This window comes from Beta vulgaris, chromosome 8 (assembly GCF_026745355.1).
Source record: "Beta vulgaris subsp. vulgaris cultivar EL10 chromosome 8, EL10.2, whole genome shotgun sequence".
NCBI classification, from domain to species: Eukaryota; Viridiplantae; Streptophyta; class Magnoliopsida; order Caryophyllales; family Amaranthaceae; genus Beta; species Beta vulgaris.
In genome coordinates, this window is record NC_079209.1 from 3,445,518 (window position 1) to 3,463,883 (window position 18,366).

Below are 18,366 nucleotides of genomic sequence, written 5' to 3' on the forward strand. Positions count from 1 at the left end.
TTCTTGATAATAAGACATCTCAGTAATTAATGTCATCCCCACCATAACAGAAAACTCAGATAAACTTTTGGTTAAGGTTAAATATCGGATTAGGGCTATGTTCTTTTGGATTGAATTGAACAAAACTGAATATAATTTGTCCGAACTAAATTTAGCTGAGTTGATTTAAATCTTAACCAAACTGAATTTAAACTAATTAAAGTAAACTGAATTGAACTATATTAAATTAAATTTTCATCAATTTAATTCAAAGAACATAGCCTAAATTATTACCTAAATATAATTATATTGCAAGATTACTCAAATTTAGGATATTTTCAAATTTTATATGTTTGTTTGTCGAAGGTTGCAATGCACAACTTTGATAGTTGATGTATTTGGTTATATATGTTGAAACCCATTAAATGCCCACTTGTAAATGTCCCACATTGGAGAAAGAGGAGAGAATAAACCACTCTATAAAATTAGGAGTTACTCCTTTTATCACCAATTGATTTGTATACTATGATCTAAAAATAAACAATATACTACCTTTGTCTTTTTTAGATGCAATATTTGCATTTTTGTTGAGGTGGATTAAAATTGTCAAATATTGCATAAAAAATAAATATAGTATTTGCAAAAAAACTACTTATTGCCTTTTTCTTATTGTAACGGTTTGACTTTCATTAGTATAGGTATAGTCAAAATTTTGAAACATTTGATAAAAAACTAACAAATGTTGCACATACTACTAATTTCATAAAGGTCGGGCTTAGAAAAAGAAGTATACAAATCTTACATTTGATTCTAGAATACTACTAATCTACTCCCTCCGTTTCCTAAAGATCTTCCCTCTTTCCGTTTAAGGGTGTTTCCAAAAGATCTTCCCTCTTTTGCTTTATTCCTTATTTGGCAAAACAAATTTTCCTATTTACCCTCTCATGTCACTATCATATGGTCCACCATTACATTATTAATTCAATTTTACTCCCTTTCTCTCTCCTACTTTAACCCCTTTTTATTTGTTTATTTATCTTAACTTCTTTAGCTCTCTCCTACTTTACTCACACCATGCCCCACACAACTTGATTTTCCTTGGTATTTGTAGGAACAATAAGTGGGAAGATCTTTAGAAAATGGAGGGAGTACTAACTAATCAAGTGATTATGTTCTACTCCGCTGTTGTTGTACAAGTATTAGAAAACTATTATTAGCAGTCAATTTTTAAGGCTAGCAATTGATGAGGGATGCCTTGTTATCTACGCTAATACAAGCATGATTGTACATAATTAATCATATCTTAATGATTATAATCCAAGATCACAGTAGTATACTAGTATTAGCGGGTAAACTAGAAGGTCAATACACTTGGTGTTGCTTATGAAATTAAAGGTTTTGTATACTTCTTCTAGTTAAATAGGGTAATCTTATAGAAAACTAAGATCACAGTAGTATTAGCGGGTAAACTAGAAGGTTAATACACTGCAATTGGGTTTGTACAAGTATTAGTCTACAAACTACTAAGCCTCCCTTAGCCTTGATGTACTTCATCTCGTAGTCACCTCTTGTCCTTTTGGAAAACACGTTAAATTACCTTTTGTTGTCTCAAATTCTTGTACTATGTTCCCATTTGATATTATTCATAATGGTTTATGGACTTCTCCTGTTTTAATTACTTCTGGACATCGTCATTATCTTGTGTTGCTGGATGATTTCTCTAATTATTTGTGGACATTTCCTATCTCTAAGAAATTCGATGTTTTCTCCTCATTTCTCACTTTTAGAGCTTCCACTCGCACTCAATTTGAACATGAAATTAAAACTATCCAATGTGATAATGGTAAAGAATTTGATAATGGCCCTTTCAAGAATTCTGTAAAGTTAATGGTATTTCTTTCCACCTTTCTTGTCCTCATACTTCATCTCGAAATGGCAAAGCTGAAAGAAAAATTCATACCATTAATAATATCATTCGAACTCTTATGGTTCATGCCTCCTTACCTCCTTCTTTTTGACATCATGCCTTAGCCATGGCAACATATCTTCTTAACAATCTGCCAAGCAAATTATTAGACTACCAATCTCCGCTAGAAATTCTATATAATCGGGATCCTCTCTACTCTCATCTCCGGGTGTGTGGGTGTTTATGCTATCCTCTTTTTTCTTCTACCACAATCAATAAACTCCAAACCCGTTCTACACCTTGTGTATTTTGGGGGTACCCTTCTAATCATCGGGGATATGAGTGTCATGATATTTCATCTCGAAAAATAATCACAAGTCGCCATGTCATATTTGATGGAGTTAAATTCCCTTTTCTTCCCTTCACAAGCCTAAAAATTTATCCTGTGACTTCTTGGATGAAGGCCTCTCCCCTTATGTGGTTTATCACATGGCCCAAGGTCCTTCCCATCCTGGTCTGCATTTATTGGGCTTCTCCATTCCTATGGCTCAACTTGCCCAGCCCCACATAATTACCCCCACCCAATAACCCGTCCCCAGGCCCACCCCAAGCCTCCCCGGCCCAGACCCCTACTGGTCGCATCCTACTATGTCGTCCAATTCAGCAAGCCCGTCTTGCTTCCCTCGCCTGCCCAACCCTTAACTGGGTTGCGTCCCTCTCATCACACGGTAGCAGGCCCAATTTCGCCCCCTCCTATTTCTACTAACCGACCAAGAGTATCACCGCCCCATCACACCCTCCTCCAACTCCTACTGCTCCCCCACCTATCCAAGTCCCAGTCACCCGTAGTCAGAGGGGTGTTTTTAAACCCAAAAGCCAATTCAATATCCATTCTACCACCTTATGTTTCTCGTAACCCGATATCGACTTTGCGTGATCTGAATTGGAAATTGACTATGGATGTTGAGTATAATGCTCTTATTGAGAATAAGAATTGGGAGTTAGTACCCCACCCCTCTGGAGTTAATTTGATTCGTTCGATGTGGATTTTTGATCATAAAGAAAGATCTGATGGTTCTTTTGAGAGGCATAAAGCCCGTCTTATAGGTGATGGCAAAACTAAATAGGTTGGCGTGGATTGTGGGGAGACTTTTGGTATGGTTGTTAAACCGGCTACCATTCGCACTATTCTCAACTTAGCTCTATCTAAGCATTGGTCCATTAATCGACTATATGTGAAAAAAGCTTTTCTCCATGGCAATCTGAAAGAAACAATTTATATGTATCAACCTTTGTGGTATAAGGGTGTTGCTCATCGTGATCATGTGTGTTTATTGAAGAAGTCTTTATATGGCCTCAACCAAGCTCCTCGTGCTTGATATCAACGGTTTGCTGATTATCTTTCAACCATTAGTTTTTCTCACAGCACGTCTGATCACTCATCGTTTATCTATCGTAATGGTACTTCTATGGCATATTTGTTGTTATATGTGGATGATATCATTTTGACAACTTCTTCTGATGCTTTGCTCCAGTCTATCATCACTAAACTAAGCTCCGAATTTGTTATGAAAGACTTGGGTGCGCTGAGTTATTTCTTGGGTATTGTTGTTACCTGACATGCTGGTGGTCTCTTTCTTTTTCAGAGGAAGTGTGCTAGTGAGATCATTGAACGTGCTGGGATGTCTTCTTGCAAGCCATCCTCTACCTCCGGTTGATACCAAACCTAAGTTGAGCTCCACCTCCAGTGCTCCTTATGAGGATCCTTCTGTCTACCGCTCTTCAGTATCTCACCTTCACCATGCCTATTCTTTCCTATGCAGTGCAACATGTTGGTTTATATATCCATGATCCTCGTGAAGCTCACATGCATGCCCTCAAGCGCATTGTACGCTATTTACAAGGTACTTTGGACCATGGTTTACATCTCTATCCCTCCTCTGTTTCCAAGTGACTACAGAGATGCAGATTGAGGAGGTTGTCCAGATATTCGTCGTTCTACTTCGGGGTATTGTGTTTTTCTTGGTGATAATTTACTATCTTGGTCTGCTAAACGTCAACCTACTCTATCTCGATCTAGTGCTGAGGCCGAGTATCGTGGTGTTGCAAATTAATGTGGTGTCTGAATCTTGCTGATTAAGAAATCTTCTTTTATAGCTTAGAGCTTCACTGTCCTATTCCGACTGTTAACTTGGTTTATTGTAATAATGTTAGCGCCATTTACCTCTCTAGGAATCCTGTTCAGCACCAATGCACTAAGCATATAGAAATCGACATTCATTTTGTTCGAGAAAAGGTAGCTCGTTGTCAGGCTCGTGCCTTACATGTCCCATCTCGGCATCAAATCGTTGATATCTTCACCAAGGGCCTTCCTTTTATATTATTTGAAGATTTTAGGGATAATCTGAGTGCCCGTCCACCTCTCGCTTCGACTGAGGTGGTTTGTTAGAATAATATGTAAATATTATGTCAATATGCTAGGATAGGTCGTAATCTTTGTATTTAGGTAACTATAGAATAGTTTCCTTGTTTATAGTTTAGATTGACTCCTAATAATCTTATGTATATAACCTAATTATAATAATGAGAATAATCAAGAGATTATATTTTTTCATCCACCTTTCTTTTGTTAGATATGTAAAAAATAGATATCAAATGTTTGAGATATGAAGTAATGATATCCATATGACCAATTGACCATATAGATTGGGAAGATATTTATCATCTATCTCCCACGTAGATAAACTATCAAAATATAACAATTAACAACTACCTAATCTTCCAGCAAATTCAACAAAATTAGTACGTTTATGCATATGATGGGGGTGATTGGTGGGTAGTTGAAAGACTTCAACTCTTAAGATTTTTTTATGAAAAAAAGTCAGTGGTCGTTTTTCTGTTTAATGCTTCTTCAATACATAAAACGCCATTTGCACGAAAGACGATCGTTGGAGATGATGAATGGGTCCCCTGCTTGTTGTGAAGATGCGCACCTCAAATTGATGGTTGATAGTTGATGTGTTTACCACCTAATCTATTAACTATGATCTTGACTAGCTACAGTGTGGAATAAGAAGAGTAGAAGACTCAACAATGTGCAAAATAATTGATAAACCTATAGTCTATATAGCTATGTAAATAGTAAAATTGCTAACTGTTGAGCAAATTGTTTTTGTTTATTTGATTTGAAGAAATTTGTACCTTTTGTTAGTAATAGACTTATAAAGTTATGTAAATTAGGAATGACAACAAGTTGCATCAGGTTATACAAATTTTGTTTCGTCCATCTTTATACGAACTTGAATTTTTAAAAATTTAAATTAGACTCGAATTTTATTTATCAAATATGAATCGATCTTGTCAAATAAGGTCAAATTGGGACTAGTTTCACTTATGATCATAAAAGTTAAAATTGTATGATTATATTCTACTATACTTGAATTGTAGTTATACAAACATGATTATCATATTATAATGTAGTTTGGAACTATGATTTAATGATGAAGCAATAGTAATCAGATTCGAATCGAAAATATCGAATATATCAAGCACAACTTGAAGATACTTATATTAAGCTTAGCTCGACTCGTTTGCAGCAATTAACTCTTATCATTCAAATTTGCTAACAAAATCTCTAAGATTGTGAAGGACTAGATTTTTAAAACTTATAATTCTTTATAAAGACTTTCTTTAACTCAGTAGGACATATTACTATTTTGAACTAAGTAAGATTTGGCCTAATGGTAAAGGTTTGACATCATGACTTCAATGTCATGAGATCAAACCCTATTAAGGGATCTTTGGGGGTGAGGTTTCCCTTACAATTAGGAGTGTTCATAAAAATTGAAATCGAAAAACCGATCTAAATGGGAGATAACTATACCAATAAAAAAAATGTTTCAAGAGTAAATTACTAAACACATAAAAGTAAGGGTTAAACGGTACAATTACTATTATGATTTTTGAGTAAACGGTTAACCGAAATATATTTTTTCTCTATTTAATTATTGTGAAATATTTTCCAACAATTATATTGATTCTAATAGTTGTTACTAAGTTGCAACAACTAGTGGAAGTAAGTGATTATTTGAAAACTCTAGTACTAACATAAACACTATAATTAGAAAATGGAGTGAATTTTTAGTGTTAGTTATATTTCCCAATGGATTCATTATCCACTTTAGAATGCATAATAATAAAGTATATGCACAAAAAATTGAAAATATATATGTACACCAAGTAAAATTAATAGTATAACTTAAATAACGGTGAATGGTTATTGTTCTCGAAAAGAGCGAAACGAAACTTTCGGTTATCGAACCAAAATATTATTTAGGGACGGTTAACTCTTACTTACAATCTCCCCTCACTCCTAATAAGTCTGACCTACAAACTTGACTAGATAAATTTGAACAAGGTGACAATTCAATATGTTACTTCATCTTACCTTTCTTTTAAAAAACATATTTTTGTCTTTGAGAATGGAGGTTGTTTGCCTCGCGAGTTCATTTCTCGTGCCGCTAAATCGCTAAGCCCAAATTTACAAGTGTTAAGATCATTTTGAGGTACCCCGGACATATGACTCGTGCAAATGGCCAACTATACATTCATGCAAATATTCTATGTGATTTGGACCGAATGGGCTGTCTTAAATAAACATGATAAAGAGGTAGATGTATACAATTGCAATTTGTTCCAGTCCTTAGTCAACTAGTCGAGCATCATAGTCACGAAGAAAATACACTAGGCTTTAGAAAATAATAGTAGTTCAAACCCAAAATGTTATATTGGGGCCAAGGACTCAAGTTAGTATGGGCTGAAATTATTAGAAAGTATCACCGAGTCCTGCATAGGAGACTTGCAGCACTTCTTTGTTGTTTAATACTTCATCAGCTTCTTTTTAAGTGACTAAAAAGAGGAAGCGAGAGAACCAAGGAGAATAAAGAGCGACAATTGGGATTTGGGGTGCTTATCGCACGAGTCGAGCCTGAACTATACTAGACTCGGCTTGGCTCGTTTATCGTTTAGCTCAGCTCGGCTCGGCTCAACTCGGCTCATGAGCTCGATAAGTGAAGCTCGGCTCGAGCTCGAACTCAAGTTGAGACAAATTAAGAATAAACCAAACAACATTAAACCAAACAGAAAATTCATATTCAACATAGACAGATCTTGTAGAATTATATACTAAATTCAAAAGGTATCACGAATAAACATATTCTACTTCATTTTTACATGCTAACCAAATAAATTACTTACAAATATACATAAAAAATCGACAAAGTAGATCTAAAAATATACAAAAAGAAAAAAGTGAATTGTTCAATGTAATAGAAAATTGTATAAAAGGATACGTATAATAAATGTTTAACGTATTTTAACTTTTTAAAGGATTTAAGTTATATTAATTATATATATAAAATAATAATCGAGCCTGTTCACGAGCTTTTCAAGCCGAGCTTGGCCTATTGTGGTTTGGCTCGTTAAGGGTCTCGAGCCGAGTTTTGACCGAGACGAGCCCGAACTTTTCACGAATAGGCGGCTAAGCTCATTATTACCCCTAGTTGGGATCACTTATTTAACTAGTCAAATTTGAGTGTTGAATAAAATAAGTAGGTGAAATAAAAAAAAAATTAAAAGAGAAGTTTCATTAATTGAAGACCAAACAACATCTAAAATAGGTTTTAAAAAAACAAGATATAATCAAACAAGATCAAATCAAATTCTCTTTTGGAGTACAATGAACTAGATCGAGCAATATAACACAAAACCCTTGTATTTGTGGAATCAAGCTGCTACTGATGATAAGTTTATCATTCTAACATAGTTTAGGGAAGAGCATTCTTAATCGAGTCATGTTGACCGCATCCGAGTTTCCAATATACCTTCATGTTGATAGTCTTAAACTTCAACTGATGAGAATAATTTCTCATACCTAAAGACAAACAAACCAGACTCACAACAACTTTTATAAGGGAGAAGGAAATCTCCACAATAGAGACTAAAAATTCCATAATAGGGTTTGAGAAACTCTCATAAAGAGAGACTAATTTATTCAACAAAACAAAAAAAAAACTAAAAACTGAAAATAAGAGCGAAAGGACTTACCATGGATAAAATCATTTATGACAATCCTTAACTAACGAAGAAGAAGTAGGGGATAAGAGGGGAGCGACTAGAGAAAAAATTAGGTTTAGGGAAGAAGAAGGGAGTAGGTGAAACAATCTATACAAATATATTAAAAGGCGTGCATAAACAAGAAATTGTGCCACGTGTCGTTCTCCCTAGAAAGTTTTAGTTCATGTAATTCATGTACAATAAAAAATTTAGAAATTGTATAGTATAGGGCTTAATCCCAAAACCTCAAGTACATATACTAAAATTTTAACCACTAGGCTAAGTTGTATTTAGTGTTATTATCATAAAATATTATATTAATAAATGAAAATTTTCTTACCCGGGACATAACGCGGACCTAATAACTAGTTAAATAATAAAAGTTGGGACCATTTTTTTGCAAGATAGATTAATCAATCACTTTACCGTGACATTTCCAAATAAGAGAATTTAATCACTTAAAAAGAAAAGGAGAAAGTAGTTTGCAATAAACGAACACTATACTTGGTTGAAGCCTTTAACTTGACCAACTTTGTAATGTCTAAGACTCTTTTAAGTCATGGGAAGAGAGTGGCGTAAAACTTTGTTTAAGCTAGCTTATGGAATATGGACTATTGATGTACTCCCTTGCAAATTAAGTGAATTTTTCCATTAATGGTATCATTTAGTCTCTTGGAAGGCCACGACTCACGAGCAACCTATAAATGAATTGCCCACAAACATAGGAAAAATAGAGAGAATAACAATATACTTTATGTTTAAAAATAGTTGCACTGTTTGCATAGTATTTACTATTCACATGTTACATTTTGATTGTTTTTGGCGATTTATATTGTAGAAAAATATAGTCATGTGGGATGTTGTTAGATGCATCTCAATATATATTTTCTTAATATCAACTTTAAAATTTTTTTACTTATTAATAATTAAAGATAATAGTAATAATTGAAAACATATATCGACAAGCGTGAAAACATGAAATGGTGTAACTATTTCTAAACGGAAGAAGTATAAGCTAATGTACATGTTTTTTCTCGTCTATTGGTTTTAGATGCAAGTGTTATTAATCTATATGGGTTTAAACCTCTTATTTAACTTGAGTAACAGGGATATGAACAAGTCTATCGAACTCAGATTTTCAAAAATTAACAATGTACAATAGATGCTAATCGTTAAGTTGGATTTGCAAATTGCAATGTATTTTGTATTCGACTATATTAAAGGATGCATTTTACTCAACATATCTTAACTTATTAAAGGCTATTTTATAAGGTGTTATAACTTATCTTAACTTATTAAAAACTATTTTATAAGGTGTTACAACTTATCAGGATTTATTTTTTCTAAAATAAATTGATATAAATTGAACAAAGCTTAGGAGGTGAGAGAAAAATACATAGGTTAGTTATAAATATGTAATACTCAGGGTGCGTTCTCTTCAACTTAAAAAAATAAGTTTCAGGTCCAATAAGTTCATAAAAGTTCAGATAAGTTGGAATCAGGTCCAATCAGGGCAATAAGTTCCAATCAGGTCTAATAAGGTCCAATAAGTTCCAATCAAGTACAATAAGTTCCAATCAGGTGCAATAAGTTCCAATCAGGTTTAATAAGGTCCAATAAGTTCCAATCAGGTCTAATAAGGTCCAATAAGTTCCAATTGCTAAAAGTTAATAAGGTCTAATAAGTTTCAATCAGGTCCAATAAGGTCAATAAGTTTCAATCAGGTCCAATAAGTTCCAATCAGGTTCAATCAGGTCGAATAAGTTGAATCAAGCAATCAGGTTTAATAAGTTCCAATCAGTTCAGTTCAAGTTCAATAAGTTCAGTTCAAATAAGTTCAGGGCCAATAAGTTGAAGAGAACGCACCCTCAAAGAAGGAAGTTTCTATTGCAAGTAACCAAACCAAAGGACTATATATACTTCATCGGTTCTGTTTTATTTAAATGAAACGTTTTCCTTTTCACACAACCCAACGCGCTTCTTTAATCATTAATATCTTTAGTTAAAAACACATAAAAAATATTATAAAAAAGTTATAATTTGATTGTATGCATCGAAATTAATCTAACAAGATTCCACCTGACTATATTTTCTTTATATAATGACGATAAATTGGAGTCAAAATTGATCAATAAATAGTATCATTTTACTCAATCTTTCATTTAAAACAAAATGGAGAAAGTATTACCAAATGAGCTCAATGCAGACAGCAGACAATATGTATGTATATTTTTAAGGTAAGTTGAAGACTTTTGCTAGTATGATGGAATTTGGGGGAATCTCTTGCAAGGGTGAAACTCTCTCCCTGTTGAGATCGAAGATGATGCTAATACCATTAGGCTATCACCTAATGCTCGCAGCAGACAAGCTTTATATATGTCCACCGAGAAATATGGATTGGTAGTAAGTTCTATGATCACCTATGCTGCAACCAAAGTTCTTCAAAGAGTTTACAAGATTTCAATCATACTTCATATCTTTTCAACGATATATACTATTCAAAACAAATCAATGAATCTAAGAGAAATTATTTGTAAGTAAGAAGTGGAAAATGGCCAAATCAAACTTGGTCAATAACACCCCCACAAACCACAATCTGAACTCTGAGACTCAGCATGTGAGCAACCAATATTGGATCCCGCCAAAGCAAGAACATTTAGATTCTTCTACATCATAAGAGGGATACAATCAATTATATAGAAGAAATCTGCTGCCTTTCTTCATTGACTAAGGAAATATCGTCTTCATCCAAAGTGTTGTGATTCTAAGTCAATATTATTTTGATAATGATAAACACTTTTTGTTATAACATGTATGTATGTAATAGTGATCTAAGAAAGTTATCAAGATTGGACATTTATGAAAGTCCAAGAACTTGAAGATATGGAAGCTTAGGTCTAGCTAATTATATTCTTAGTCATGTTTATGCACTAACTTATTGGATTTTTGTGCTAAATTAGAAATATGAAATTAGGATGATTGACTATTTTCTTGAGTTAATAATTATATTAATTTCATGTTTCTATATAAAAAGGGAGTTTCTAATTTCGAAATTAGTTTTGAAAGGAGAATATTTTTATAAAGATTTTCGGATAAAGAGTTTTGTAAAAACTGATTTTAAAGAAAATGTTTCTTTAAAAATATTTTTGAAAAAAAAGTGTTTTAAAAAATCTGATTTTTAAGAAAAAAGATTTTGATAAAGATTTTCGAAAAAAGAAAAAGAAGAGTTTTAAGAAAAAAAACTTATTTTTAAAGAAAAAGATTTTTGGATAAAAATTGATTTAAAATCTGATTAATAGTTGGCATAAGATATGGATGAATCATTATAAGGAAAGAAAAAAAATAGTTTTTATAAAAGATAAAATTTCATTTTGGAAAGGAAAAGATTTTTTTTTTTTGACGGGGAAAAGGAAAGGAAAAGATTTTATCCCTTTATTTAAGATACAAAATTATTCAAGAAGATAATCATAACTTGGAGAAAAATTTATTCAGTTGATAAATTAAATACAAGGCATACAAATCAGAAAAACAACTCATGTTTACTGATTTGGTTTTTGATAAACTTTTAAGAGATGAAGACGGATTCCCATAAAACTGTATACGGCACAGAATTCCAGTAAGTTAAGGTTTCTAAACAACGATTGTCACGATCCTCTATTTGCTTGAATAAGAAGCATGCTTTTGAGGAATCATTCTTTCTGTAATTCTCACATTATAAAGGGTAGCAACACTTAGGGTTAAGTGTTCGAGAGCACTACTAGAGTTAGTAGTCGGGGAATCATATTGTATCAAGAGTTTGGTATTTTAAGATTCAAATAATAAAAATAGTAGTTTGTGTGGACGTAGATCTCAGAGGTGAGATTGAACCATGTTAAATTCCTGTGTCTTATTATTTGATTTCATTGTTTTCGTGTTTTGATACAATTTAGTTCTGAGAGTTTACGAGTGAACAACACATTGTAAGGAATTGTGCCGTATAGGAGTGTTTTTGCGAAAATCAATTAGATTTTGTTACTCAATTTAACCCCTTTTTTGAGTGTCACCTTGAGCTCCAATAACACAAGGTAACAAAGTTACTTAACCAAGAGCAATGATCATTTTGAGCCCTTCGAGCACTATCTATCGCATATCAAGACGAAAAGTTCTATTCGACAATGTATGTAAGTTCTTTTTTCAAATACTCAAGAAATAATATAAAAGATAGTCCAGAAATATTTATCTGGCAAAAACTAGAGCGGTGTATTAGTATCTTTTAACGTCTCTCTAATTGATGAAAAACTTGATACACTGAGAGGAAACGTACTTGCTTATACTATCTAGCTATACATGCCCTATACATTAAAAAGATCGTATATTTGAATCAATGGATGTTTATCCGAATGATATATCTTTTTGCTTATGCATTCAGGGGAGGATCCAAGGGGGGCCTACCCGGGCCTTGGCCCCCCATGGTCCAGAAAAAAATCAGTATATTTAAAAGCCCATTATAATATATATAAAATAAGTTAAAAAACTGGAGTTCTCGAATCTAAAAAAAGATATACAATTACAAAAAAATGAAAATACTAATTTGCCTACCCTAGTCCCTACTTAGTACCCTAGTCGTCTCTATTCTCTAAAGGAGTAAAGTCTAATATGCACTCTACTGAAGTAGGCGAGAGGGCAGAGGCGACAGTCACAGACTGTAGCAGACTCGCAGTGCACTGTGCGTCTAGTGTGTTGTGTGGCGTACTGGCGTGTGCAAAGCAAAATTCAGATTCGGCTAATTTTAACTCTTCCTGTTAGTACAACAACTTCTGAGAGAGCTTTTTCAGCAATGAAAATTGTTAAAACTAGCTTGCGAAATAAGATGGACGACGACTATCTATCGGAGTACTTGATTGTCTATATAGAGAAGGATATTGCTGAGAAATTTACAATTGACTCGATCATAGATGATTTCAATTCTATGAAAACAAGGAGAGTTCAATTTGGATGACGAGAATAGTTTGTATTAAATAATGTTTTTGGAACATATAAACATATGATTGTGGATCTTTGTCGTTTAAAAATTCATATTTCTTAATTTTTGGTTAGTTAAATTTCTTGTTCGATTTATATGGCCCAGGCAATAAAATTTTTTTGGATCCGCCCTTGTATACATTTCTTCTGAACTTTTGAATCGTCCAAAATTTTGATGTGCTTTTGTTATGTTATCATAAAGCCTGCCTTTTCTAATTAATTTACCAAATAGTCTAACGGGCTAATCCCAAGTTAATTGCGGTTAAAGTGTGTTGTGACAAACGCAATAAAGCAACAAAGGATTAAAGAGCAATCGACACAAGAATTTAACGTGGTTCATTAACAATGTGTTAACTATGTCCGCATAGTAGGAAGAATATATTTTATTAGGTTTAGGAGGAAGAGTACAAATTACTTAGAATATGGAGGTAGAAGTTAATTATAGAGTTTATATAATATCCCGTGTTTGGTTAACCCTAATGTCAAATTATTAATTCAAGGCATAGTTAAACAATGTGCTACTTTATAACTTATATAATCAACAATTTTTGTTTGAAAATACAACAAGTTGTACAACTACTTGAAATATACTTCCTCATTTTATTTTTTTTGCTTACAGCATTTCCCGTTATACATTTTTATATCAAATCTCTCGCCTACCACTCAGGGTTCTTTTTTTAGTCATTTCTACCTCTCTCCTCTCGAAATCCTTGTGTCATATTCTAATAGTGCAAGTAAAAAGAATCGAGTGAAGTATCTTTGAGCTTAGCTAATTGTGAATTGCATGTATTTGGCTTAGAGTAAATTCCAATTGTATCCCCTAGTTAGTGGTTATAATTTGCAATTAGACAAAGAATTGTTGCTTATTCTAGATGTTGAATTGTCTTATGAGTCAAGTCCAAACCAAAACAACTATAAATTTTCTAAATTTCACAGATATACTAAAAGAGTTCGGTCAATGAGCTACTATTAGCAAATAAATCGGCGTAGAACGATTGCACAGGGAAGTTTCAAACTCTCAATTAATGAATAATGACCCACCAAACCAAAAGTCCAGTCTAAGGAAAAATACAAAACACAAATCAAAGAGAACAAATTAAGTGACCACACAATAACGACACCCTGCCCTACTCGCCATGTTTTCTGGGCTTTTTCTCTCCCACCACTCCCTAATTTTTTACTCCACTTGGACTTTCTTTTCCAACCTTTCATCATCATCACTAAGCACCACTTTCTACACTCCTTAGTCTTCACTTCCTCACATTTTCGGTTACTATGATAATTGTAGTAATAGGATAGTATCATACAAGATTGCACATAGACGGATTCAGGTATGAGGACATAAAACGGCGAAATTTTGAAATTTTAGGAATGGGTACGCTTATCCATACTAAATACATATCGACATATCGTATCGGATACTGAAGAAGTACCCATGCTAGATAGGTATCATATAGGGCCTGTTCTCTCCAGCTTATTTTCAATTCAGATCAGTTCAGATCAGTTCAGTTCAGCTCTTGACAATACTTTTACTCTCACATATCACTATTCATTTCAGTTCAGTTCAATTTAGTTCAGCTGTTTTATGCCGAAGAGAACAGACCCATAATCTACATATGTTATAACTTGTTTTATTTTTTGTAGATAACGGACATAAATTAAATTACTAAATAAGAAGGTTTGTTATAACCTTATTTAGCTGTGCTTAGTTCTTCTTGAAATCTGTCAAAGAAATCTATTAAGGCCTCTTCCATACCAAGTAATGGAAAGAAAGAGCAAATTGGACAAACAAAATGGGAGAACCTTATTTCGCGGCAGAGCCATATGATGCAAAAACATATACTTCCTCCGTTTCGTTCTAAATGCAACAATGGAATATTTTAAATCTCACAGAAAATACCCTTTTATTGCATTTAAAACGAAACGGAAGAAGTACTACTCTTTAACTCGAGAGTCAATATCCTACAAAAATTTACGCGATCCATGGATCCGCGATAGGGAAACTATATCCAAGCTCTGTGGCTAGTCTGCGTGCTTTGAATATTTCAAACTCAATGCAATAGAGGACGCCAGTGCAACAACACATGGTAGTAGATAGGAAATGTGTTAAGTCTCCAACATAACTCACTAGCTTGGGCGCAAGCTATGAAGGTGTGTTGAAGCCTATATTAGTGGTCCTCAGATTAAGGGGAAGCATGGTGCATTAATGATGTAATGCATGGACATGCGTATGAGGAGGAGAATCATGTTGCTTACTAGCATATATGGTGCATTGCTTAAAAACTTGAACATAATGTTTCAAGAAGTCTCTTAGAAAAAAAAAAACCGAGGTTGAAACTTTTCATGTCTTATCATACTCATATATTCCTTCAATTGATTGAAGTTTTCAAAATATCCTTAACCTATATTGCCTAATGCCTACCTCTCTTATCAAAATCACAAAAAAAAATAGCATATTAGTAAAAAAAAATGGCAAAGAAACACTACCAATATGCTAATAGATTCATGAACGTTACGATCCTCGTCAGACAGTAACCGAGTGTGGATGTCAATTAGATTAATTGGTAAAATCAATTGCCGAAGACAACCAAACACTCACGCCCTCACGCGCAATCTCAATTTATTATGGATGCTATTTAGATTAGTTGGTAAACTGGATCGAAATGGCATCTAAAACCTTAGATAACACCTTTTTCTTTTTGCACCCAAAAAAAAAAAAAACTTATGTTGGTTTTTCAACGGGGGAAACACAAGTCAAACAAAGATATCTTTAACAAAGAAGAGAATAATTTAAGAAGTACTTTAAAACAAAAGCAATACACTGTATTCAACTTATAGCCACTTTCCCCACTCACAAAAAGTCAGAAATCAACACAAAGCAGAAGCTAGTCAAGATTCCTTAGCCATCCCTCCACTCTTCCTTTGACAGCTAACCCCTATTTTCCCTTTAATCTAAAACCCAATTTCTCCTTTTTTTTTTTTCTCTAATCTTAGATTTCTTTATTTCATTAATTTACCCAATTATTTAAAAAAAATTTCAAAAAAATTCAGTTAGATCCTTCATTTATGGACAATTCAATTCAGACAGAGCAGTAAATTTACCTATGAGCTGTCTTTGTACTTGTAGAATTTAATTCAAAAGTGAATTTTTTTTCACCTTTTTCAGTTCAACCAACAATCTAAGTAACTAAAAGAATTTCCATTTCTAACCCAACTATTAAATGTTTCTTCCAAACTAAATCAATTTAATTCAACCCAATTCAAATTTTACAGTTTTTCTAACCTATGCACTAAGTTTAGCTATTTGTTTCGCAGAATTGATAAATATGACATAGTTAATTAATGATATTATTCTCGCAAAGTAAAAAACAAAGTGTGCATATGTTTAGAAGAATCCATTAAAAAAGATACGATTTTTTTTTATTCATATAAGCCACGAACTCAATCATAATCACTAGGCCAAGACATCTTTGATAAAAAAAATATATACGATTTTGATATATGCAATTCTGATGGTAAATCCAACTATTAATGGGTGCGTTTTAATAATATTTCTAAGAATTATTCAATCACAACCCACAAAATATTGAAACAAGAAAATGCAATATGCAATAGTTCTTCAAAAAAAAAAAAAATTACAGCCACAGAAAATTGAAACAAGAGATAAAATTACACAATTGAACCAAAATATTAAAAATGTGTGAACAGTAACACCCTTTTTTCTCAATTTTTTTTCCTCTGTAACATAAGGCTCATTACATGATTTTTTTTTTTTTCAATAGAGATAGAAATGATTAGTAGCAAAAGAGTATAATTAATACTCCAATAAAACTAAGTTTTATATATACTAGTATATATTTAAAATTATTACATAAAAAGAAGAAAAAAAATCAAGAACTGAGATTAGAAGGTGAAGAAAAACGAGGAGATAAAACAGGGAAAAGAGGCAACAATCGAGGTTGAGAATCACGAGGAGTAGTAACAGGAGAAGGGTGTAAAAAGAAACCTTTTTCAGCAATAGCTTTTTGTTCAGCAAAATGATCAACAACGACGTCGTTTGGTGGTGATCGATTGAATGGGTCACGTATAAGTGGTGTTACAGGTGAAAGTGCTAAAGATGGGAAATCTAGGATTGATGGTGAGAGAATCTCTGTTGCATTTTTAGGAGTGTTGTTGTTGTTGTTGTTGTTGTTGTTCATGTTGTTGTTGATGTTGTTGTTGTTGGTGAGGCGGAGGTTTTTGAGAGTGGTGCTGCGACGTTCATAGAGTTTAGATTTGGTAGGAGTTTTAATGGGTGGAATAGGGTTAGGAGAAGTGGGTTTGGTGGAAGATCCGGTTAACATTTGGACGACTTGTTTGAAGGAAGAAGTGTCGGCTTGAACGAAGGTGGTTGGGTATGGGTTAGTTTCGGATCTGGTTAAGGGAGATTGTGGATGTTGTTGTTGGTGTTGTTTGATAACATTGTTGGTGTTGTTGATGGTGTTGTTGGTGTTGTTGGTGTTGTTGGTGTTGGTGTTGTTGTTGGTGTTGCTGGAGGTGCTGGAGGTGGGGGAAGGGAGAAGAGAATGAGGAGGTTCCATTGATGAAAGAGGAGAGAAAAAGAGGAAGAAGACTTTTTGGGAGTTTTGAGGAAGAGTAATGTAATTTCAAAGAGGAAGGAGAAGTTTTTTTTTTCTTTTGTGTATGTGGGGGTGTGTGTGAATTATGGTTTGGTAAGAAATGGTTTAGTGGGGGGTGACTTTTGAAGACCGAGTTTGTTTGTTATTACTCTCGGTTTGGAAGAGAGTGGAGTGAGTTTATACTTTCTAGTTTAAAAATAGTTGTACTGTTTGCGTAGTACTTTCTTTGATCTTTATTAGTAATTTTTTTTTTGGCACAGAGTTTTAGGAAAAATAATATTGGGTCACACAAAGAAAGAGAAACTATTATTTTATAATAAAGTTCACTGCAGAAAAATGCAAATTTGCGTCAGTCGATGTGCGTCGCACGCTAGAAGCACTAATGCAAAAAGACTATTTGCGTCGCACATAAGAGAACGTGCGCCGGTAGGGTCATTTGCATCGAATGATGATGAGAATGCGATGCAGATGATGAAGATGATTTGCGTTAAACACAGCTACAATGCGACGCACATGACGATAACTTGGATCCCTATTAAGTCATCATGTGCGTCGTACCCCTTGGGTTGTGCGACACTAATCATTTTGATATGGCCTTATTTAACATCGATGTGCGTCGGACTGTATTGTCCGTGCGACGCACAATGTCCAAGAGGCCCCCTTCCCCTTTCAAAATAAAAACCTACCAATTTCCTTTAATTATCAACCATCACTCTCTCTCCTTCCCTATATATCCTTCCCCTCGCT

The 18,366-nt window shown here is 33.6% G+C and overlaps 1 protein-coding gene across 1 annotated transcript; it reads right to left on the minus strand.

Annotated features, from left to right (window-relative positions):
- Positions 1-16,688: 16,688 nt before the first annotated feature.
- On the minus strand, positions 16,689-17,752 carry LOC104900665 (VQ motif-containing protein 4). Its single transcript, XM_057391285.1, has one exon. The coding sequence runs from the start codon at positions 17,578-17,580 to the stop codon at positions 16,891-16,893; it is 690 nt and encodes a 229-aa protein (XP_057247268.1). The 5' UTR covers positions 17,581-17,752; the 3' UTR covers positions 16,689-16,890.
- Between the last annotated feature and the right edge of the window lie 614 nt (positions 17,753-18,366).